Source organism: Solanum pennellii, chromosome 1 (assembly GCF_001406875.1).
Source record: "Solanum pennellii chromosome 1, SPENNV200".
NCBI classification, from domain to species: Eukaryota; Viridiplantae; Streptophyta; class Magnoliopsida; order Solanales; family Solanaceae; genus Solanum; species Solanum pennellii.
In genome coordinates this window covers 101,805,148-101,829,176 of record NC_028637.1, presented here as the reverse complement: position 1 = coordinate 101,829,176, position 24,029 = coordinate 101,805,148, and the positions used below count along the sequence as shown (strand labels likewise).

General features: G+C 35.1%; 3 protein-coding genes across 6 annotated transcripts; 2 read left to right on the top strand and 1 right to left on the bottom strand.

The window, feature by feature from the left end:
• Nucleotides 1-931: 931 nt before the first annotated feature.
• Nucleotides 932-5,000, top strand: LOC107027514. 2 transcript variants are annotated; one of them, XM_015228840.2, is made up of 5 exons: nucleotides 932-1,100; nucleotides 3,171-3,439; nucleotides 3,791-4,027; nucleotides 4,136-4,353; nucleotides 4,439-5,000. In XM_015228840.2, the coding sequence occupies exons 2-5, from the start codon at nucleotides 3,188-3,190 to the stop codon at nucleotides 4,701-4,703; spliced, it is 972 nt and encodes a 323-aa protein (XP_015084326.1). In that variant the 5' UTR covers nucleotides 932-1,100; nucleotides 3,171-3,187; the 3' UTR covers nucleotides 4,704-5,000. The 2 variants fall into 2 exon arrangements, with proteins under 2 accessions (XP_015084326.1, XP_027773639.1); XM_027917838.1 differs by having other exon boundaries at nucleotides 933-1,151.
• Nucleotides 5,001-5,028: 28 nt separating this feature from the next.
• LOC107026623 (MLO-like protein 13) lies at nucleotides 5,029-8,403 on the bottom strand. The gene is made up of 14 exons (XM_015228027.2): nucleotides 8,213-8,403; nucleotides 8,076-8,133; nucleotides 7,803-7,999; nucleotides 7,614-7,730; nucleotides 6,799-6,856; nucleotides 6,637-6,713; nucleotides 6,465-6,539; nucleotides 6,262-6,350; nucleotides 6,101-6,150; nucleotides 5,942-5,982; nucleotides 5,606-5,815; nucleotides 5,444-5,511; nucleotides 5,310-5,370; nucleotides 5,029-5,235 (listed from the first exon to the last, which is right to left on the bottom strand). The coding sequence occupies exons 1-14, from the start codon at nucleotides 8,330-8,332 to the stop codon at nucleotides 5,029-5,031; spliced, it is 1,428 nt and encodes a 475-aa protein (XP_015083513.1). The 5' UTR covers nucleotides 8,333-8,403.
• A 3,479-nt stretch (nucleotides 8,404-11,882) lies between these two features.
• On the top strand, nucleotides 11,883-23,563 carry LOC107003769. 3 transcript variants are annotated; one of them, XM_015202054.2, is made up of 14 exons: nucleotides 11,883-12,240; nucleotides 12,316-12,400; nucleotides 14,607-14,646; nucleotides 14,735-14,983; nucleotides 15,405-15,504; nucleotides 15,605-15,679; nucleotides 17,233-17,331; nucleotides 17,989-18,105; nucleotides 18,188-18,303; nucleotides 18,405-18,504; nucleotides 18,925-19,283; nucleotides 19,450-21,196; nucleotides 22,065-22,202; nucleotides 22,338-23,563. In XM_015202054.2, the coding sequence occupies exons 1-14, from the start codon at nucleotides 12,109-12,111 to the stop codon at nucleotides 23,205-23,207; spliced, it is 4,227 nt and encodes a 1,408-aa protein (XP_015057540.1). In that variant the 5' UTR covers nucleotides 11,883-12,108; the 3' UTR covers nucleotides 23,208-23,563. The 3 variants fall into 3 exon arrangements, with proteins under 3 accessions (XP_015057540.1, XP_027773635.1, XP_015057542.1); XM_027917834.1 differs by lacking the exons at nucleotides 11,883-12,240; nucleotides 12,316-12,400; nucleotides 14,607-14,646; nucleotides 14,735-14,983 and adding an exon at nucleotides 15,213-15,301; XM_015202056.2 differs by lacking the exons at nucleotides 11,883-12,240; nucleotides 12,316-12,400; nucleotides 14,607-14,646; nucleotides 14,735-14,983 and having other exon boundaries at nucleotides 15,405-15,524.
• The last annotated feature ends 466 nt before the right edge of the window (nucleotides 23,564-24,029 follow it).

Below are 24,029 nucleotides of genomic sequence, written 5' to 3'. Positions count from 1 at the left end.
TTTCCAAAAGCTAGTCTATCTTCCTGCATTTGTATGTAATATAAAAATGTAGTATTAAAGAAACTTGGAATGAATAGTTTTTTAATTGTAGCACCACACGTTCAACTTCTAGAAGAGTTGAATAGATACAAAAATATGGCTTACTAGCCGCAGTATTTTCTTGACACGACTTTTATAATGTTTAGAAATTGAAAATGAAGTTGAATTTCAGATGTTATTTTTTTACAAAAAATTATCATTTAGGGTAAGTATGTTTAGACAAACATGAAGAATTATAAAAGGCGGCCTACTTGTCAAATTTGCCAAACTTAGACATTTGCAATTAACTACTCAAAATAAAATAAATACTCAAAATATTAATGAAGCTTATATCTCTAAATTAAATGCGACGCAGAAAAGTGTAGGGCAGTAAAGAATGATGCAAAAATCTTTTATTAAAGAAGCATTATCTACCCAGAGTATTAAACAAAAAGATTGCTTCCTTTACTACTAAGCAACCCAGACTCCTTGGACGTCACATTTACATCACAAATGTTCCGGGTTCTTATTTATTCAATTTTATTCATCACGATTGCATTTACAGTTTTGTTCCTTCTTTGATCTTCTCTCATGAGTTATTTATTCATAATTCGAGAACTTCTTGAAGTAGAATAATTTAGATTTGACCTTATATAAATATTTCATGAATTTGCAGAATATTCGAAATATTCAATATATTATAAATGGGAAAGGAGGGGGTAATAGATTAAAATTTAATAAAATAAACTATTCATTATTATTTTGTAAAAGGTGTACAAAAATGCATGGTAGATAAACAAGTTTTGCTATTTTAATATTAAATTTATTATTATTATTATTTTTATACACGTTCTCATACTTTTCCAACCAACTATTAAGAATTTTATTATAAACAAACACAAGTTAAACAGCTAAATTAAAAGAGAAGAAAAAATAATTTGGTGGAAGTCCCTAACGGAACCAATTTATTCCCGAAAAGCAGATTAATAAAGAAGCCTAGGAAAGCACAATAACACACACTGTAGCAGCATTTCTCCTTAGATAGTGGTACTTCGCCGGAACTGTGCCTCTACCGGTCACCGGTAATTTTTCTTGAAAATCCTGTTAATTCTTTTCCCATCCTTCGATTACTGGTAAAGATTTGCTTTATGGATCACTTCTTTTTGGTTATTTTGTATCTTGGTTTCTGGTTATTTGCATATGTGAAAATTAAACTTAGTAATTATGAGAAATCATACAACTGTCACGGAAAAGCATAAGTTTTTTTGGTGGGTTTTGAATTTTAGAGAGAGTGGAGTTTCATATACTTCCATTATTGGAGGTTTATAAAGAAAATCTTGCTTTATTTTGGGAATTTCTTTTCTTGGTGTTTTGTAGTTTGGTGAGTACAGAGGAGCTCAGGATTTATGTATTGTTCTCCCATCATGTGGGAATTTCAGTATTAGTTTGAAAAGGAATTCACGTGTTGGTCATGATTTCAAATCTTGATCTGAAATCAGTGATTTAAAATCAGGTTGATTTGAAGTTGAGATTTTTTCTTATAAATATGTTAAAACTTTGTCTACTCTTGTACTCTTTTGTTTCAATTTGTTACACGTTTTGACTTTTCTAGAGAACTCTTTTCTTGAATATTATTCAAGAAAATTCGGATTGCCCAGTAGTCCACGAATTAGTAACACACCTTGGCAAAAATACTATAGATGCAAGATAGGAAATATGTCTCAGTTTGAGGATCTTGGAGTCATGGGCTCTAAAGTCTCTGAGGTTTAGAGTTTCTAATTGTTGACCTGTCAAATTTTTAAATAGGCTTTTGTGTATATCCTTCCTCCTAGCAAATTTTGTTATCACATGTATCATGCCTCTTAGTACCCTTATTAGATTATAAGAATATAGAATTTGGTTCTGCATTAATAGCAGGATACAATTTGGACCAACCAAACAAATTGAACAACTTCAGGACTTTATCAACTCCCTAGTTGTGGCTTAAATAGTTTGTATAGTCAGCCATGGATTTTTCGTAAGCTCAAAATGCCATATCTTGTAATTATTGCATCTTCTTAATGCTGTTACTAGTACCACTTAATTACAAAAAGAAAAAGGAATATAGAATGTGGAGTCCAGAATTTTTTAGCTTTGGTCAGAATTGATTCTTTTTCAAGGCAGATACTCTGGAAAAGGAATTTATAAACTCAACAAGTCATTTAAATCCACCATCTTTATGTCAAAAGTCTGAATAATAGTGATTGCTTGATAGTACCTTACATGATCTGCCAAGTATAAATGTGTGTAGTGAGTGGGACATTGAGTTTATATGATTAACTTTATATAAGCCAAGTTCAACATGAACTTTCCTCCTTCCATTCTATTGGCATATATTGCGGATAGCAAGGGTGGAGGGTTTAAAAGTGGAATGTCATGAGATCGTGAGGAATCTGTTGTATAAATTATTGGTCTCCACACTCTACCAGTTTCCTTGATTACTTTATGCAAGACCAATAATGAAATGGTATGCTCTTGGTTCTTGGTGAGGTAAATGTTAGCAGGTCTGTTTTAACACATAGCTTGAACGTGCTTAAAAGGGAAATGTCAAACCAAAATCTTCCGCCTCGGTTACTTTAAACATCTGGGACTTGTGCTGCTATTTGTTCTTGATCTTTTAAGGTAATAGGAGGAAACTTTCCCAAAAAGGGGTTGAGGCTGTTAGGGCATGCCTCTTATCTTGGTGCTACTGTGAATTCCTTCAAAGAATCCTTTTTCTCAATAAGTTATTAATGGATTTTATGGAACAGAATACTAGTTCCTTGGCTTTTTATGCAGAGAAAATTGTATGTTTCTTTTGTCAATGCAGATGTATGCATGATTTTTGGTGGGATGGCATTGTTCATAATTCCAGTATTTCTTGGGGCTTATTGGAAAACGCAGACCGTGTTTAGTGTAACTGAACTTTTCTTGATCATGTTCAGTAAAAAAAATATATGCTCATGTGGCGATATAGTTAATAGTTACCATTTCATTTTGTTATCTTGATAGATAATGGAACTTTTTGTCCTCTTTATACGACATGGGCTTCAAAATTGTGAATAAGTATGAGAATATCTTACTGTGTATGTGAGTAGATATTTGACTTGTGTATCTGTCTTTTCATCTCACAGGTTTCTGGTGTCAAACAATGATGCCTGAGTCGACTGATGATTTGGAGAAAGCCAATATTAGCAGCGGGAGCCATGTAAAGGAAGACAGCGAGTATGTGAGGCTTGTTATAAGAAATGAAAGAACAGATGAAGTTGGACCTTCACAATCCCAATCACAGTCTAGAAAAAAGGCTATTCTATGGTGGATCAAGGCCATTATATGGTGTATTTTCTCTGTGATAATTCTACTAGTTTCCATAAAATGGGGAGTGCCCTTTTTTTTCGAGAAGGTATCATGCCTCTATCTACGTACTCTATACTTCCTAATTTGGCTGGTGCACTTTATTATTTGTCCGTCCAAAAAGATTGACATATTTTGATTTTTTGCAAGAGGTTGACAGATTTCCATCTTTAGAAACTAGTTACTATAACATTCCACTTGACATTGGCAGACTTGTTGGCCTCACTAAGTATAAATGAAATTGTTTGGTCAAGGGTATTTTTGCTATTTCATACATATTTAGCTTATGTCTTAAAGGTCTCCTTTCTTTTTAAATTTTGTGTCTAGTCAAAAAATGCCAAACAAATTGAGGTGGATTTTACTTGACTTGTTGTCATATGTGCATTCTTAAATTTTGTAGATTCTAGTTCCAACCCTACATTGGGAAGCCACTGCATTTGGCCGTCCAGTTCTTGCCCTCGTACTTGTAGCTTCTTTGGCACTGTTTCCGGTATTTCTAATTCCTTCTGGACCATCAATGTGGCTCGCTGGAATGATCTTTGGATACGGTCTTGGATTTGTTATTATAATGGCTGGAACAACTGTTGGGATGATCCTGCCATATTTCGTTGGCTTGTTTTTCAGAGATAGAATTCATGTGAGATACCTACACATCCTGTCTAGTTTATTAGTTCATTGGTGTTCTGGACTGGTATTGTAGTTTCCTGTATTTTAGTTCATGCTGTTCTTCTGATTGCATCTGCAGCAATGGTTGAAGAGATGGCCTCACATGGCAGCTATGATTAGACTGGTGGGAGAAGGGAGTTGGTTTCATCAATTCCGTGTCGTTGCGATATTTAGGATTTCACCATTTCCATACACAGTCTTCAATTATGCAGTGGTGGTGACAAAGATGAGGTTCTGGCCTTATTTTTGGGGATCTGTTGCAGGAATGGCTCCTGAATCCTTCATTTACATCTACAGGTTGATACCCCAGACCTCTTCCCTCCTTCTTTTCCATATTTATTTGCTGTTTTGCTTACTCTGTCTTCCTGCAATTTGTCTGCAGTGGTCGCCTAATTAGGACATTTGCGGATGTGCAATATGGGAACCATCATCTGACTACAGTTGAGATTGTCTATAATGTTATTTCTTTCATTATAGCAATTGTCACCATAGTGGCTTTCACCGTCTACGCCAAGAGGACTCTGAGGCAACTTGAAAGTGAAGAAGAAAACAATGGTGAAGGCTCTACCTCTAATCTTGGGAAGTTAGAATTGGAGACTCTTCCGATGCAAAAATCCAAAATTCCTAGTGTTTGGTCAACTTTGTAGTTAGAGGATTCTTAACCTTGGACTTCATCGAGATAACTAGTGTGTAAATAATTTGAGCTAAAGAGGGAAATGTTTTATGCGTCCCTCCATATTTGTAACTAGAAAATTGGGAGATGCTTTTCGCAAAAGAAAAAAAAAATAGGTGTTGTGTAACTAGAGATGATGCCTGGGCTAATTGATATTGGAAAATGATGACAACATTTGATTAGGCAGCATGAACATCTCTCCCTCTCTCAGTGAAAAGTTAACAATGTTTACTCTTTAAAAAATAATGTATTGTTCATCCTTATTTTTTTACACTCAAGAAAAACCAGTAACTGTACATCTAAGGAGTAATGTGAGGCTTGTTTGGATAAGAAAGCTCAACAGTTGATGAAATGTCTTGAATTTCATTGCATGCAGGTCTGTTAGAAACAGTGATGCTTTCTAGTGTTTCTGTGACCATCTTATTGTGGCTTGATGTACCAGCCCATATCCTCAGAGAATCTTCTGTCTGCTCACCAAATATTCCTCTCTTATATGTGGTTCCCATCTGTGTGAAAAAAATAGAGTCTTCAATAAGAAAGAGGCGTCTGAGTAAACAGAATGATACAGGTATTTATTTACCTGTGTTACAAGAGCATATAAGGGCAGAGTACTGTAACTGCAAAGAACTTGAACAATCACCCTGTGGCACCAAAGAATCTACATGGTCACTTTCTGTCAGAAACATATTACTATATGGGATTTGAGGAGCTTACCCAATAATAAGTCTTGGAATAATGAAACCCAAATCTTCCATGATGCATGATTTGAATCCATAAGTACACTGGATAATTGTCAAATAACATAGTTCTTTTCATGTTAGACAAGAAGAAAAGTGATTGAAGTTAAGTTGAAAGAAAGAAGTTAAAAGTTATTACCCAAATCCAGACAAAGAAAGCAATCTCAAAGGAGTTTTGGAACAAAATGAAGTGGATTAGGTAAAGGACAAGATTTGGACTGTCAAACCAAAACAACTCATCAGAAGGTTTAATTGGTGTGGTTTCATCTACTACTGATGACCTCTCTGAAACCTCTTGAGCCAATTCTGTTATTATGTGCTCCAATTTTGTTCCTACTAGAAGTAGTAGCTGCATAAATTTTATCAAAAATATATACATCGTCAAATGAAACAATATGGACAGTGGTGATTCATATAGTCTTATCCCAATTTATTCAAACAGATACAACAACCCAGTTTTTCAATGGTCACTTACAACAAGAGGTAAAAATGATAGCCAAAAGTAAGAGTGCCATCCTGCATATTTTAAACCATACATTAGTTTAAGTGAAACATATATAATAAGATATTAAAAAAAAAAAAGTAGCAAAATTAGGAGTAAGATTTAGTAATACTTAGGATAAAAAATTAATACCTGCAATGTTGATCAATAAAAACAGAACAACAAAAAGCCACAAGTACCAGCTGTTCAAGATCAATTTCCAAAAAGCATAAATTAGCTTGATTAAACATAATTAAATATAAATTACCAAGTAATTATCCTATATATAATTAGTATATGTAGTGTTAATTTACCTGATTCCGACAATCTTTTTGAAATCATGCTCCAGTGTCCGCAATATATATCGGTGAAAATTATACGTAGGATTGGATGGACAATGTTTCTATTATCACACGATAAAAAAAGAGTTATAATTGCAACTAATTAAAATCATAGAATTGACACAAAGTAATTATAAAAATGAAAGATAAAATAAAAAGAATTAAGTATTGCTTACCTTGATAAATCCAGTCCGCAAGACAATATAGTCCGACTTTGTTACTGAACCATAAAATTGTTTGAAAAATGCTACCTATATTTTTTTTATATTCATACATATGAAAAATCGTCATTTTTCTTTGAGTAAAATACATAATTATTATCGATCTTTAATAAATAAAACATCGTACCGTCCAACTAATGAGAGCGTATTTTCTCCAACGTTTACCAGCTCTATCCACGAATGATTGAATATGGAGAATATGCACTACACATAGAAAATATCATGGTAATAATTCGTTAAAAATTACAGACAAAATTGTATAAACAATAATTAACTAATATAATTATACCATGATGTGGTTTTGATTGCTTTTGAATTGAATTCTCCCAGTGTCTCCATTGTTGTATCTATTTGAGGCCCAAAAAGATAAAAGAGAAGTAATTAGGTATTGCTCATTTCTTGAGGGTTATAAACTTGGTAACGATCATACATATACGTAGTTTTCTCTAGTTCTTATTTTTTAAATGCTTGTTAATTAGTAGGGATTTGTTATCTTATTAGGAATAGTAAGGTACGGTTCAACCCCCTTGCTTGTACTTATTTCTATTGATATTTTTTTATTTTTCAATAAAAGGCCGCTAGACGCTCTGTCTACTGGTAAAATTACTCTTAAAAAAATGTTAAGTGGTTAATTTTACAGTACACAGTCGAATATTAATATAATAGTTAATGACTAGGGGGGAAATGCTAGCAATAATTACAATTGTTAAGTATATCGATCTTGGGCTTGAAGGATAAGTCCATAAGTATACGTTTAAATGCAATTATGAGTTATGTTTTTGAAAAGTACGTAAAGTAATGTCCCCTTTCTTTGTATAGAGTGAATTGAGCATAACTGATATTAATTATTTGTGTTTGAATAAAACAAAGAGATGTATTTTATCTTAGTTATTTGCATATAATTTTACGTAAATCAGCGCTTTATATCAAACAAATAAATACATAGCGTGTTTTCTTTGTCTCAACTCTCTCTTTCACTATACTTGCTCACTACACACTATAATATTTATTCGTGTATGTTTTATGTGTCATATTCATACGTTTTTTTTTTAATTTACAAATTGGGAAAGAAATTGAAAATGAATTAATTGTTAATTATTTTACCTTAGCCCCTCCAAGAACCATGGTGGTGGCACAGAAGATAACATGTGTGACTGCCAATACAAATATGAAAATATGTAGTTGATGCAATGCCTCCAGTGATAATAGTGGAACTTTTCCCTACACAGATTAATAAATTTAAATCTTATAATTGAAATAACAGTAATTAGACAAAGGAAAATAATGATTAACCTCATGATGATTACAATGTTGTACACCGCTAGATCCAGCTAAAAGATGTCTCCCAGTGATGAGATGTTTAGAAGTTGAAGCTTCTTTAAGCTTGCATGGAAGCATTACTTTTGAAATATTTTCAGGAACACATATTTGGCTTATTGCCCCTTGAGACACCGTCAATAGTAGAGAAATAAATCCCAAAAGCATCAATTCTGCAAATTCAATTTTTCATTCAATTTATTAACAAAAAAATGTAACTACAAATACAGAATCCATGTGTCGTCAAACCTTCTTTTAATTTCTGGAGTGCCTTGAATAGGGCATCTTGATTCTTTTGCAGGAAGAACTGTAACACAACAACATCATCGATCAACTATTGAACATATATAGAGTAACGTACCATCACTTTACTATTGTTATATAACCTTTCCAAGGCGATGAAGGCCACGTTCAGCAGCAAGTGAAATGAGAACAATGATGAAGCAGACAACGGCGACGACCCATGTTGGTGTATACTCCAGAGACGACTCAGACTTTTCCGCCATATTTAACCTAAATGCATGTCTTGATGAATTAAAGATATTATTTGCGAATTCATAGGCATTATTATAAGGGAAATTGTACTGCATCTTTCAAACTAACGCAAAGAATAAGTGTCAGGGGAGGAAAATAAAGTACCTAAAGGGGAGCACCAAGCAAAGAACAAATGTGTGTTATTATATTAAGTCTTTTTTCACAAGAAAATCAAAGATTCATCAGAATAATATTACTTTGCTAACTGAAAAAAAAAAGTTGGATAATTGCCAAAGAACTTGTACAAGAAATCACTGACAGTGTGTAAAACATATATTTGTTTTGTACCAAATCTTTCAAAAAGGTACTTCTCTAGAGAAAAATAAATGACACCGCTTAAAACAAAAGCCTATAAGGTACTGCTTACTATTTTCTTCTGAGAAAATGTTACATATTAAAATTTTTGGACTTCTCTAATAAAGTAAGATAAATTTATGCCACGTTAACATGTATCCAATTATACCATTCTTTAATTAGAGACGGACTAAAAAAAAGTCATATAATAAAATAAATGAGATATCAATTTTTAAAAATAGGATGAAAAATATCTCTCCAAAGTTTATGGAAGAGAAAGGGGAAATTCGTTATTGCATTTACATAATCTTTCAAGATGTCTTAGATAATTTTATCTATTAGCAAAGCAAGTCGGGGAAACTTGTAAAGATATCTAAATTCCTTTTGTATTGTTTGTCTCAGACAAATAAAATGTCCAATTTTATGAAGAAAAAAAAGCATCTAACGTAATTTATTTTGAAATTATAATTATCACATTTTAAAGAGGTTTTATCATATATATATATTTATATAAGAGAGAATCTTAGACCCGCCTACATGGCACCAATTTATTTCCAAAAATAGTTTTTTCATTTCATAAAAAGTTGTGATAGTTAACGAGAGTTGTCATTTTAATAAAGAGTTGTGACTGTTGTGAAAAATTGTGATTTTTATGAAAAGTTGCAACTTTAATGAAGAATTGCGATTTTTTTGAAAAGTTATGACCTTTATGAAAGATTATGACCTTTTTAAAGGGTTGCAACTTTTCTACATAGTTGTAACCTTCCCGATAAGGTACAATGAACATTTGTTCACACTACCCTTTATTGTCTATAAATAGTGGGAATTCCTCTCATTTTAAAACAATGAAAATTTGGTACCTCCTCTTCTTCTACTGCTTCTTCACAATTAAATATTTATTTACTTTGCTCATGTTGAGTGGCTGACTGACATCACTGTTTATGTTACATATTCTGATATTTATTTTTACAGTCATTAATTTATTTTATGTTATTAAGAATAAATGACAAGATGTAATAATTTAATTTTCCTTTATATCATTAATATTTATTGCTACGTAAGTTTGTATGCAAGATAATATATTATTTTAATTTTAATGAATAATAGATTTTTAATATTATTTTATAAAAATTTGTAATGTTAAATTCTCACGCGAAGCGCAAATAATTTGACTAGTTATAGATATATTTAAATAACATCATGAATAAGTAAGTTGCCTATTTACTCTAACAGTATTTATAATTTAAATTCCAAGTAATAGTTATTCTTGCGTACGTGTTAATTTTTTTGAAAAAAAACATTTGGGTTTATCTGTGTAAAAATAAATATGTGGACTATGATTACGTTAATTAAAAAAATTAAGATTTGTAGTATATGGATTATTTTTATTAGCTCTGATTATGTCCGGAAAAAAATCAAAATATGAATGCATTTTAAAACTAAATAAAATTAAATAAACATAGATGATGAACTTAATAATAAGTATTATTCTTGTGTACATGTTACTATCAAAGAAATTGCAAATTTTAGTGATTCGTCCTAGCAAATTACATAGCAGATATTTTGATAAGCAAAGTTCCAAACAAACAAGAAATAACACATTGTTTGAAATAATACACCCAAAATTGATTTGAGAATATATTATTTGACTTTGATTAATTTTATATAAAATCTCGCGTAGGAATATTTGATTTAATACATAAAAAAAATTTAATCATTGCATAATAATATACTTATTCTATAGGTGGAACCTCTAAACTTGTTTAGTTTTTCCTCTCAGGCATCTTAACAGCGTCATCTTTCTATTGAATCTCATAAATCACTCATAATTTGCACCTTTAAACATTATTGACTGACATGACACAAAACTTTAACAAATATTTTTTGTTAATTATGCGCGTGAAATTCACCCTTCTCAAATGAAAAGTGCAACCACAAAATACTTAAACCATTCAAATAATCTACACATAAATCGACCTTGCCCAAATAAAAATCCAAATAAAACCTAGAAAATCAAAACATTTTAATAGTTTCAATAGGATTTTAAGGTTGTGGGTGCTCTGAAGTGAAACTATAAAAAATATGTGTTAACAATGAGATTCGAACCTTGGTACAACAACATTAAAAGAGTCTTAAGTACCCATCCTAGAACCATTGGACCAACTATATGATTTATTCATTGGGTGCTCTATGTTAATTTTATACAAATACCTATCGATTTCTACATAGATAATATATATTTCGTAACGAAGTTAATGGGTGCTCGAGCACCCGGCGGAAACCATGCGGGTCCGCCCCTGTTGATCAAGACATAATCCTACCATGTCTTTAAAATTAAACTTTTGTTTTCTGCTTTCTCATTATGAAAAATTTGAAATCGCTTAATAATTTTCATAAACAAGAACTTTGAAGGAGAGACGAAATAGGAGAAGTCTTTCGTGTATTAATTCAAGAGCAGTAATACTGAAGGAAAAAGATTAGCCTTGAATTGTACCCTATGATGTATCACTTCAAGGGTCATACGGTGTTCCAGCCACATCGGTAAACATTAAACACGAAGATAAGAAAGAAAACGATGACTCATAACCTAAATTTGACTTAAAAATTGATGTATAAACTCCAAAATTAGCTACCTTATAGTTTCATAAGAGTGTATAAGAAAAATCGATGAAGAAAAGAGATACTTTGAGCAGGTCCAACTTAAATATGACAAAGAAAAGAGAAAGAAGAGAAAAAAAAAAGAAATGAAGAGAAAAAGGGAGAAAGATAGGGTTAATACATAGATAAAAGGGAGTGAAAACGTGATGAATTTCACACCAACTCTTTAAATCATCTTTACGAACTTAAGCGATATGAAAATATATTTTGTGTCATGGTAATTAATATAGTATTTAAAAGGTACAAATTATAGATGATTCTGGATTTCAATAGAATGTGGCATAGCTAAGGTGTGTGAAAGAAAAATCTAAACAAATTTAAGGACATAAAATAACAATATATATACTAATCCTACAAAAATTAAATTATTTAAAAATAAAAATATCTTTTTAACCTTTAAAGTTTGAACATCAAATGGATAAAAAAAAACACTCTTCCTTACTAATTCATACCTAAATTCTCTCCATGTCATTCTCATATAAATCAAACACCAAAGCTATATGTATATCCAAATACACTTGACATATACATAAGTTTTTGTTGCAAACTTTTAACACGCAGCAGTTAAACAGTTAATTATCCTCTTTTTTTTTTTTAATTACACAGAGTCACACACTGTGCATCTTGTTTACCGGTCCAAGACGCCTTTTAATCGGTCCTTTTTAAAACCATAGTTGTTCATTTTCACTGAACCGGCTAAACACTCCAACAACCACCAGCACTCGCCGGAAAAGATCTATCAATACAGTCAGATCCATCTCTTTGTTGTTTGCATTTTGCCGGAATAGTTGAAAATATGCTGCGTCTAAGGGCTTTTCGCCCGACAAATGACAAGATCGTGAAGATTCAGATGCACCCGACGCATCCTTGGCTTGTCACTGCTGATGCATCCGATCACGTCTCCGTTTGGAATTGGGAACACCGACAGGTTTTTCTTCTCGTGAAAAGTTTTCGGTATTTTACTTTCTGTTTGTTGGATTGACAAATCTGAATTGTTCGCCAGATTATTTATGAACTGAAACCCGGTGGTGTTGATGAGCGGCGTTTGGTTGGTGCCAAACTGGAAAAGCTTGCCGAGGGTGAATCAGGTAAGTGTGCTTATTAATTTTTTGCTAGTTATTATTTGATTGGCGTGTCAGTAGTATCAACAATATCTACTACTATGATTCAATCCCAAACTTCTGGGATAGGGTATATGCTTCATCTTAAATTGATTCACTTTTTGCTGACGGTCATCTTAGTTTGAATCTCCTTCTTTACCCGGGCTTGGGACTGACTATATGGGATAACATTAGGATGGTAAGCTAAAACAGGTAGAATTTAGGCTGAGATGTCAATGCTATGCATATATGTAGAACGTAGCTGGTGAACTCAACAATAAAAAGAAAACTTAGCTGGTGAACTCATTGTTATGCAGGTATGCTGCAGATTGTATAATGACAAAGGAATTGGAAACTGGGAAGTGACTAGTGATAGTCACCAAATTGGTGACTTTATTTATTATTGCTATAAAATTTATGCACCGGATTTTTCAAATATTCAAATTAGTGGAAAGTTAAAGTACCACTTGTAGGAAAAGAGAAGTAATTGAAGGTAGTCTCTATGGTAGTGAGAGAAATCACACTCTAATTAGAGAATTTAGTAGTTCATTTTTGATTCAGTTGTTTATTGATGGAGTCCCAGATAGACCTTTACTTGATAAGATGAGTGTTGATACAGACCTAAGTCAAATCTCGAACACTTGTATTTGAGCAAATCTTAGCTTCTTGTGTTTTGGCATATGTAGGGAAAGCAGTTCGAACTTTCCTCTTGACACTAGAATGTGATTTTTCTCTTGAGATTAGCACAGCCTGGTCGTGGACATGACACTCTATAAAGTAGATCAATTAGATTATCGGTGTTAAAATATCTTCTTCTTTTTTAAATAGTTGTGATGTATAGACAACTTGTGCTCACCTTGAACTGTACAAAGAATTCTCTGAGCTCATTTCAATTCTCTGGTACAGTTTTTGTTCAAATTCTTTTGACTGGTTATATATATTTAAGGGGAATCTTTTCATTTGTTCATTTCTCTATGTCACAAATCCTTGCTGACCTGTATATTTTATACAATAAGTGGAAAAACCTTAGTCTGGCCTTTTCAGAGAGGGGATGACGATTAGATTAAGATTTGGCTTTTCAATGGTCCATTTGCATTGCCCTCATAGATTTAATGTCTGTATTGGGAGTATCTTCTTCAATCTCTCTCTTTGCACATGGCTCTCTTACTCCCCCTTTTTTAGTTTTTTTTTATTAATGACTAAGTGATTCCGCCCTGGTGATTTTACAAGGTGTAGTGGACACATTCGGTAGGTTGACAATTAACATAAAATAGTCTAACTATGATATCTTTTCAGTTCGGATAAGAACAGAATGAATACACAAAATATATAGCCAAACAACCTGAGCCCAGTCAATTTGATATTGAAGGCATACTTGATTGATTGATGTACCTTGGAAGTAATTTGACACTAGATTAATGGTACTTTTGGAAGGTCAATAGCCAGAAAAGGGGTGGTGGTTTCCGTGGGAAGAGAACAACAGTCTTGTCAATATCAAAATCTCTTGAATGTGTGACACTTCAAGATTCATGAGAAAAAGTTGCTTTGACTATTGAAAGACTGATATATGATTTTCTTTAAGAGGTGATACGTTAACATAATATTTAAGTGGAGGCCATATGAATGTTATTGACGTCTAAAGTAATAGAACTTGATATCCTTCAGCACGAACTGATATGCACTAGAAGTTATGTTCATAAGGAGTGGTGGATGTTGCAAATGAGAACTCTCATCCTATGGCATTTGATTGGTATGGTGGAGGTGGGGGTGGGGGGGTATGATGCTATTGTTTTAGTTTCCTATTGGATGTTGTGTTGAGATTCTAAATTCTTTTTGAGTGTTTTTTTTTCTCGAGAAAGTTGAGATTTTTAAATTCTAGTGGCTTGGGTTAGTGGTGCTGGTCAAATGTATATTCACTCTATGAATTTGACCTTTTAAGGTTGGAGTAAATCAGTGAGAATTGGCTCACAGTATTGAACAAATTATGCACTCGACTGAGGTGCAATGCATGTTGTGGGTAGTGGGCTAACTAACCCTATAGGAGTCCATAATTTTTTTTTTTTGCATATTGGCTCACATTATTCATGTTAGTGAATTATATGGCATGATATATTTTCAAAAGAGTAATCCTTTAGAATATCATACTGTCCTTAGTCATCTATTTTTTGAAACTTCTCTTTATATTTGAATGCAGAGCCTAGAGGGAAACCTACAGAAGCCATACGAGGTGGGAGGTATTGATGCTTACATCGGACTTCCATATTTTTCCAGTTTCCGTAGTGTCTTTGTTTCTTACTATGCCATTTTGGTGCATGGTTCAAGCGTAAAGCAGGTTAGCTTTTACGATGATGATGTACGCTTTTGGCAACTCTGGCGAAATCAGTCTGCTGCTGCCGAGTCTCCAGCAGCTGCTGGTCATGTCACTTCAACTTTTACTTCTCCTGCTGCATCAACCAAAGGGCGCCATTTTCTTGTTATTTGTTGTGAGAATAAAGCTATTTTTTTGGACTTGGTGACAATGCGTGGTCGCGATGTACCGAAGCAGGAACTTGACAACAGATCACTTCTATGGCAAGTCTTAAATCCATCAAGTTCTTTTTTTGTGTTATCCAGCCTTTTGGAAAATGGTTCTTAACAAATTTAATCTTCTTGAATGCGCCCAAAAGTTAAACTATCTTTTTGCAACTATTTTTTAAGACTGCCATTTCCTAAGAAATTAAGTTTTCTAGGCTACTAGTTGATTGAATCAGTCTTGCCAACTACCGGTCAAGCTAGAGCATCTCAAGTTTGTCTCACTTAATCAATGGTTCACTAAATGTACTTACTATCCTACCTTTTAGTCATTACAGAAATTGCTCTTCAGCTGGTGAATACTTCTTTGTCATACTGGTGTGTAGTGTTCTGCTGACAAAAATTGTTCTCTGGGTTATAGAATGTTGGAAAAATGCATATCTGATTATCTTAATTGCTTGGTCTTATGAATTTCTTGCAGCATGGTGTTCCTGTCTAAAACAACTGCTGTTGATGGCCCTCTTGTGGCTTTTGGAGGATCAGATGGTGTAATTAGAGTTCTTTCAATGATAACATGGAAGGTCTCATTTTTGAATATTTGGTTTGTCAAGTCTTTCTGATATTTGTTCCATTCATTGTCAAAATGAGTAGATGAATAACTCTACCATTTCTTCTCTGCAGCTTGCACGAAGATACACAGGAGGTCACAAGGGAGCAATTTCTTGTTTGATGAATTTCATGGCTGCTTCTGGCGAGGTACTTGTTATGCTTCCAGTGGATACTTAGATCCCCTTTTTTATCACCCTACACTATGTAGGACTTGAATTATGTTAGTACTTTATCTTTTTATCTGGAACCTAGTGTTTCCATCTATAATTCAACATATAGGCTGGGCTTCAAAACTGTGTCCTTGATTTATACTTGGCTATATGGAGTTTGTAGGTGTTTGGACATGATTTAGTTGACGTTTGAAAAAAAAAAGAAGAGTATTTGAAGTTGAAGTTAGAAAAGGGTTCTTGTTAGTTTTGGTCTAGCTGGTCTTCATCAAAAAAAAAAAGTTTGGTCTGGCTGGTTTCCTTTTTTTGATGTGCTTGAAATTTTCCTCTTCTCGCTTTTCAATAGATATTAAGATGTGTATACAACTTAAACGTTATCAAAAAAAAAAAAGATATTAAGATGTGTATTTCTATAAAAAGTTGTAACTATTCAGGCCAAGATATAGTGCATCATTTGCAGCTTTTATATGAGTTAAACTTGCAATTTGCGTGCATTTATTAAAGTTACCAGTTTAAAAAGAAATAAAAATTGCATGTGTTTATCTTCTTTGTGCAAAGGAATCAGCCAAAAGAGATTGAGTATCACATCTCTCTTTTAGACTTCTAAGGCTTGTTAGCTAAGAACTAAGTGAGTGTCTCTAGTGTTATTCCTAGTAAAGGAAACATAGTGGCAGCATAGATCTCCAACATAGCTAACGTATTCTTTTCCCCTATCCTTAGTGTGTCAAATTACTTCAATATGAGTTCATTACTCAACAGTTGTGTGTTTAGTACCGCAGAAAAATAATAATAGATCTTGATTGTGGAAGTATGTTTTCCAGTTTTTATGAGATAATCCAGAGAGCTGAAACTAAATTTATCTACAAAGAAGTACTTCAACTTGAAGAATGATGTTCTCTATCTAACAACTCTCTATCTAACAACTTAAAACATTTTTTTTTTGACAAGTAACAACTCTAACCTTTAGGTGTGGTGTTTCATACATTTCAATTGAAGTGGACTTAGGTTCTCTTGAGTATTTCTTGCCTTGGCAATTCATTTACTGTCAGATAGAAAGTCTTAAATGAAGCTAATGATTTGTCAGGATAATATTGGTTTTTCTGTCAGAGAGAAACAAGGGGAAATGGGGAAACATCTATCTAAGGTCCTTGGCTTGCATGTTCTGTACCTAGTTCACTTTGCTGTTAGTACATTTTAAAATGGAACTGGATTATTCCATTCTCAAAAAAATGAAACTGGATTACAGAAGCATATGTGCTTGCTCTCCATCCATTCAACATCTGAAGGTCTCTTGTATTTCCTTTCTCGATATGTAAATTGAGAAAAAGAAATTGAAGTTCGACAAAAGAAACCGAAGTGTTGTTACGATGAATATGGAAATTTACTCTTGAGATTTGTTACTGTCGACAGAATTGCTGGAAGTCACAATTTTGTGTTTTTGTATAATTTCACAAACGAATGACTAGGACTGTTGCACTTCTAATATTTTTTGTTTGATATCTCATTGCAATTTCCTTTGTTATGTATATGCAGTCTCTTCTAGTTTCTGGTGGTAGTGACGGATTGCTTGTACTTTGGAGTGCAGACAACGCTCTTGATTCAAGAGAGCTTGTTCCTAAGCTCAGCTTAAAAGTATCTTCTTATTCCTTAAGTTTTATCCTTTTAAATAACTACTGCAATTTAATTTCATCAAGTAAGATTTTCATTGTCGATGCTAAAAGCACAAATGAGAAAAATTCAGCCTGTGGAAGAATAGACCAAATAAACAAGGCTGGTGTTCCATTTGATGTGTTTCCACTCATTTACCAGCTTGTAGTTCCTAGTATTAGATGAAGAGAACCCCCCATGCACACACGCAGACAAACACAGGGACACGAGAAGGAAGCATAAAAAGACCTAGAGTATAAAATTTTTTTGGTAAAAATTCTTGTATATGGGTGTTTCTTGCCCCAACATCAATAGTACTATTTCTTTATCCCAAAAATACGGAAGTATAAAGAGTTCGAAAGAATTGAGTTGAAAGACTGGCCTCCTGGTGCCTAACTCTGCCTCTTTTAACACAGAAACAGCATTTCATCAGAAGTCTTTATCTTTCCTAGCATTCTTTCCTTTCATATTACAAAAATTTGTTCTGTTATTTTCCATTTCATTACTAACCACTTGGTCCTTTTGCATGGATTGCATCTGAACAACCAATTAGAGATGAAAGTTGATTGAACTGCAAATCCTTGCATGCTATTATCAAATCCTTGAAGCTTTTCTTGACCTTCCAATGTTGTACTTTTATAGGCTCATGATGGTGGGGTTATTGCTGTTGAGCTCTCCAGAGTTATTGGTAATGCACCACAGCTCATTACTATTGGTGCTGATAAAACATTAGCGATCTGGGACACCGTCTCTTTTAAGGTATGGTACTAGATCTGTTGGATTTGTTGATTTACACACAGCGAAAATAATTCTGATAATATTAATTTCAACTCAATTGCAGGAATTGCGTCGAATAAAACCTGTTCCAAAACTAGCTTGTCATAGTGTAGCATCCTGGTGCCACCCACGGGCTCCCAACCTTGATATCTTGACGTGTGTCAAAGATTCCCATATATGGTAAGCATACTTCACAGACCTCCCTTGGTTGGAGTTTTGTTAAGACTGCTTGTAGTCTTTGCTTTCTGGGCAGAACGTGATACTCTCTTGCAACTTTGCAGGGCTGTCGAGCACCCCACCTATTCTGCTCTTACAAGGCCGTTGTGTGAACTTTCTGCTCTAGTACCTCCACAATTACTTGTCTCTCACAAGAAGCTGAAGGTGAAACTACTATAGATAAACAATTTCGTTAATCTTAACATTTTCCTTGCTATAAATCTCGTCTTTCAAATCTTACCTATTTTTCCTTATGCAACTCCTTAGTTTTTGGAAGATTGATAATTTGAAGTGTTAGATCTACACTATGAATTATGACGGCGGGAAAATGAATAACCAATATATGTTTATTATTTTAGGACGAGCAAAACCTTCCTGTTTGAAGTTCGGCTATTGTTATAGCTTACAGTATCTCTATAATGTGAAGAATTTATAGGTCTTCTACTAGATGATTTTGAGGATTGTTTACACACTCCATCATGTCTTATAGGGTTAAGATTCTATATAAGAAGGCATCTAGTTATTTGATTTTTTGAAGATGACTAGACTACAATTTTTTTTATGTTTTCCTCTCTGGCCTTGTAGGTTTATTCTATGGTTGCACATCCTTTACAGCCACACCTTGTAGCTACTGGAACCAATATTGGCATTATTCTCTGTGAATTTGATCAGAAGTCTCTTCCTCCCGTAGCAGTACTGCCAACACCAACAGAAAGTCGTGAACATACTGCTGTCTATGTAGTTGAAAGGGAGTTGAAGCTGTTGCAATTTCAGTTATCTAACACCACTGCTCCAGCACTCGGAAGTAATGGGTCTTTGAGTGACACAGGAAGGTTCAGAGGAGAGATTCCTGAGCAACTCCACGTCAAACAAACCAAAAAGCATATTACTACTCCAGCTCCACACGATTCTTACTCAGTTCTTTCTGTCAGCAGTTCTGGGAAGTAAGTGGTTCCCAGACATCAGGCTTAGCATAGCAGCCAGCATCTAGTATCTTCAACATTGTCTTGATTCATCTTGTTGCCTCATATTGTTCCATCATCTCTATAATATTTTTTAAAAACTTCTATTATCCTGTTTTACAAGGTATCGAACGGTAATGTTTTGCAGGTATCTAGCAATTGTATGGCCTGATATACCTTACTTCTCTATCTACAAAGTCAGTGATTGGTCAATTGTTGATTCTGGAAGTGCAAGGCTTTTGGCTTGGGATACTTGTCGAGATAGGTTTGCTTTGTTGGAGTCTGCACTTACTCCTAGAATTCCCATCATTCCAAAAGGTTCATCAAGAAAAGCGAAGGAAGCTGCTGCAGCTGCAGCACAGGCAGCAGCAGCTGCTGCTTCTGCTGCTTCTTCTGCCACTGTTCAAGTTCGTATATTGCTGGATGACGGGACATCAAATGTATTAATGAAGTCGGTGGGAAGCCGGAGTGAACCAGTTATTGGCTTGCATGGAGGTGCATTACTTGGTGTGGCCTATCGAACTTCTCGAAGGGTTAGTGCTGCTGCTGCTACAGCAATTTCAACAATTCAATCTATGCCATTATCAGGCTATGGAGGTAGTTCTGTATCTTCATTCAGCACTATGGAAGACGGTTCTCAAAAATCTGCAGCTGAAGCAGCACCTCAGAACTTCCAACTATATAGCTGGGAAACATTTCAACCAGTGGGTGGTCTTCTTCCTCAACCAGATTGGACTGCATGGGATCAAACAGTTGAGTATTGTGCTTTTGGTTATCCACAGCACATTGTCATATGTTCCTTGCGCCCACAGTTTAGATACTTGGGGGACGTTGCAATTCCTTTTGCCACTGGGGCAGTTTGGCAGCGAAGGCAGTTATTTGTTGCTACACCTACTACTGTTGAGTGTGTTTTTGTGGATGCCGGGGTTGCGCCTATTGACATAGAAACGAAACGAAGAAAAGAGGAAATGAAACTTAAAGAAGCACAGTCAAGAGCTATTGCTGAACATGGAGAATTTGCCTTGATAACAGTCGACAATCAACAATCAAATCCACAAGAGAGGATAGCATTGAGACCCCCAATGTTACAAGTTGTGCGATTGGCTTCTTTTCAGCATGCACCCTCTATTCCTCCATTTCTGTCATTACCTAGACAGTCAAAAGTTGATGGTGATGCATCGAGTGTGCTCAAGGAGATGGAAGCTCGTAAGGCTAATGAGGTGGCAGTTGGTGGTGGTGGGGTTGCAGTAGCTGTCACTCGTTTTCCTGCAGAGCAAACACGTCCAGTTGGACCTCTTGTTATTGTAGGTGTTCGAGATGGTGTTCTTTGGCTAATTGATCGATACATGTGTGCTCATGCAATATCCCTTAGCCATCCTGGTATCCGTTGTCGATGCTTGGCAGCTTATGGAGATGCTGTAAGTGCTGTAAAATGGGCCAGTCGACTTGGCAGAGAACATCATGATGATTTAGCACAATTTATGCTTGGGATGGGTTATGCTACTGAAGCACTTCATTTGCCTGGAATATCCAAGAGGTTAGAGTTTGATCTGGCACTGCAGAGTAATGATTTGAGAAGAGCGCTTCAGTGCCTTCTAACCATGAGCAACAGCAGAGATATTGGCCAAGAAACTGTTGGATTGGATCTGAACGATCTTATGAACATGACTAAGAAAAAGGAAAATGTTGTTGAAGCTGTTCAAGGAGTAGTTAAATTTGCCAAGGAATTTATGGAACTCATTGATGCTGCAGATGCTACAGCACAAGCTGATATTGCTCGTGAAGCTCTTAAAAGACTAGCTGCTGCTGGTTCTATAAAGGGAGCTCTGCGAGGTCAGGAATTAAGAGGTGTTGCTTTACGTCTTGCAAATCATGGGGAGTTAACACGACTCAGTGTATGTCACTTGCTTTGTTTCTGATTTTGTTTCCAATTGGCTATATTGACATGACTTTTTCTTTTTTAAGTAAATCTACTAGGCAGGGTACCTAGTAGCTCATTTAATTGATTTTCTCAATAAACCCTTCACAATGTGGAAATAAAAGGAGGAGCAAAACATAAAGCTACAACTATTTAGGACTTATTGAGTGTCCTAACTTGACAATGAGGTCTAAAATTAGCTAAGTAAATCATGAATGAGCTACGGTATGTGTAACTAATATGTGACCTATCCATTGACCAACACTGGACCATAGTTAGTACTTCAATTCTGGGCAGTGGCATAAGTGTGTCCCAACTAACAGGATCAAAACTGGAAAGTAGAGTTAGGCAAACAAATATCTTGATTGTGAATTCCGTCATCATCTTCTGGAAGCTTAAACTCTTGACTGTGGCCATTGAGTGTATTACCTGCTATTATTTTCAGATGCTCATATACATTTGAATTTTTAGCTGGCTCTTGGCTTCCTGTATACCTTTTCTCGCTTGATGATATTTTTCCCCAAGACTGAATTTATCATTTATGCTATCAGATTTAAATTAATTTAACCTAGAAGATTAACCATTGATTTACATTTCTGCGTTATATTATTTTCCTATAATTCTTGGTCTAAAGGAATCAAAAAAGCAGTCAAACTCAAAGGATCATTCAGTTTTTCTGCTTCTAGTGTATTCTGTCACCCCCCCCTCCACCTGTGCTAACATGATAGGAGTTCCCTATGATATTTGAGATTGATTGGATCAGTTGCATGACAGGGTTCAGTGTATATTTACTAAAGATATTAAGAGAGAATTTCCTCATGTAGTGACTAATAAATCTTTTGCAGAACTTGGTAAACAACTTGATATCAGTTGGTGCGGGACGGGAGGCTGCATTTGCAGCTGCACTTTTGGGAGACAATGTACTTATGGAGAAAGCATGGCAGGAAACTGGGATGCTTGCTGAGGCTGTACTACATGCACATGTAAAATATCGTTTTCTAAATGTTTGATTTGTGTATGACCTATGAGTTAGGGCTTCAAGTAGTAGTGTCCATCTTCTACTTTATGGATTCTATCTCTTGATTTAGTGTTTGTTACTTATGGTCTCATCTTTTCAGGCTCATGGCCGACCTTCAATGAGAACCTTGGTCCAGTCATGGAACAAAATGTTGCAGAAGGAGTTGGAACACACTCCATCAATGAAAACTGATGCCGCGGCTGCATTTCTGGCCTCCCTCGAGGGGTCTAAGCTCACAAGTTTGGCAGATGCTGCGAAGAAGCCACCAATTGAAATACTGCCACCTGGTATGGCATCTCTATACGGTCCAAATCCCGGTCAAGCCAAACCTCTTTTGGGGAAGCCGGGGTTGCCACAACCTGGCAAACCACTACTTCTGGAAGGATCTAAAACAACAGCACCAATTGCTTCTGTTCCTGCTGGAAGCAACACAACTGCAACATCAGAATCAGGTGTTCCTCTTAAATCAGAAAACGGGGCTTCCACTACACCAGAATCAAGTAATCCACCTGCGTCAGACTCTGGTGCTGCACCGGCATCAGACTCTGGTGCTGCACCCGCATCAGATTCTGGTGCTGCACCCGCATCAGACTCTGGTGCTGCACCCGCATCAGAAACTGGCGCTGCACCCACGACAGAAACTGGCGCTGCACCACCGGCGACAGAAACTGGTGCTACACCACCTGTGATAGAATCTGGTGCTGCACCCGCAACAGAAACCGGTGCCACTCCTGCAGAATCAAGTACAACCCAAACATCAAACTTGGATTCTTCAGTTGCTGCTGATGCAGTTGTGCCTGCTACACCAGCATTGAATGAATCAGACTATCTAGCGTTGGTCCCATCAACATCAGCTCCTGCAGAACCAACTACAATTGGCGCAATTGTTCCATCCACAGGTCCACCACCTGCCACAGATAACAAGAAACCAAGTGTTCCTGATGAACGTCTAATGATTGATTTTTCTTGACGTTCTCTGACTGCACCCTCACCTTTCCATGCAGATTCTCTGTCGTACGAGTGGTATGGATTTCTTGCATTACATTTCTAATTGTGGAGTAGAATATATATCTATACTCGTTTATATGCTTAAGTACTACACATGCTGCGGTTGAATCTGTGAGTTGATAGGATTGTTATATTATAGGAGGTGTTAGGTTTGTTTTGTTAATATCACTTTGTCCTGTCTGATCCTTATTCTTTGATTTGGTGGAATTTTGCCAATCCACGTTAATCTTGTGCTCCGTTTTCTTTGATTTTGTAACCTTTATGTTTTCATGTAATTTGATTACTCCCTTCATTATTTTGTTCTGCGGCTTCCTTTTTCTTGGATAGACTTATTTTTATTTGGTTCAAATTCCTAGGGATAAACATGCCCGTGAGTTGTGACGCTCCATTCCGGGGCTTATTACTCTTTCAGCATTTCATTGCTTCTGTATTCACCGTCTGTTTCATGGTATTTAAGTTGACCTCTAGATTTCAATTTTATCACTATGACATGTAGTTTGAGTAGTATTTTTTTTAAATAAAGGAAAATAAGAGACATCGTCAAAATATTGAATGGGGAAGTTTCTATTTATGTTCTGAACTAATTTTGAGCCTTTTGTCAAGTTTGACCGTAGATGGAGTTTCAAAATGGTCTTTAGTTTTGAATCTTTATGGGTATGTCTTCCAACTAATATTGCACTTATGTCTGCTTTGAAGACACATGAAAAATAGACGTCAAAAGTTGACTGCTTGAATGTGAAATAGGATTTTCTTTTTATTTGAACCAAATAATCAAAGTATGAAA

Excerpts from the sequence above, each read along its gene's own strand:
- LOC107027514 (XM_015228840.2), top strand. The coding sequence starts at position 3,188 with ATGATGCCTGAGTCGACTGATGATTTGGAGAAAGCCAATATTAGCAGC. Across the intron at positions 3,440-3,790 it reads TGCCCTTTTTTTTCGAGAAG|ATTCTAGTTCCAACCCTACA; the intron begins GTATCATGCCTC and ends TAAATTTTGTAG. Across the intron at positions 4,028-4,135 it reads TTTTCAGAGATAGAATTCAT|CAATGGTTGAAGAGATGGCC; the intron begins GTGAGATACCTA and ends TTGCATCTGCAG.
- LOC107026623 (XM_015228027.2), bottom strand. The coding sequence starts at position 8,332 with ATGGCGGAAAAGTCTGAGTCGTCTCTGGAGTATACACCAACATGGGTC. Across the intron at positions 6,540-6,636 it reads ACGCTCTCATTAGTTGGACG|GTAGCATTTTTCAAACAATT; the intron begins GTACGATGTTTT and ends AAAAAAATATAG. Across the intron at positions 6,351-6,464 it reads TGCGGACTGGATTTATCAAG|AAACATTGTCCATCCAATCC; the intron begins GTAAGCAATACT and ends GTGTGATAATAG.
- LOC107003769 (XM_015202054.2), top strand. The coding sequence starts at position 12,109 with ATGCTGCGTCTAAGGGCTTTTCGCCCGACAAATGACAAGATCGTGAAG. Across the intron at positions 12,401-14,606 it reads GCTTGCCGAGGGTGAATCAG|AGCCTAGAGGGAAACCTACA; the intron begins GTAAGTGTGCTT and ends ATTTGAATGCAG. Across the intron at positions 18,106-18,187 it reads GGGACACCGTCTCTTTTAAG|GAATTGCGTCGAATAAAACC; the intron begins GTATGGTACTAG and ends ACTCAATTGCAG.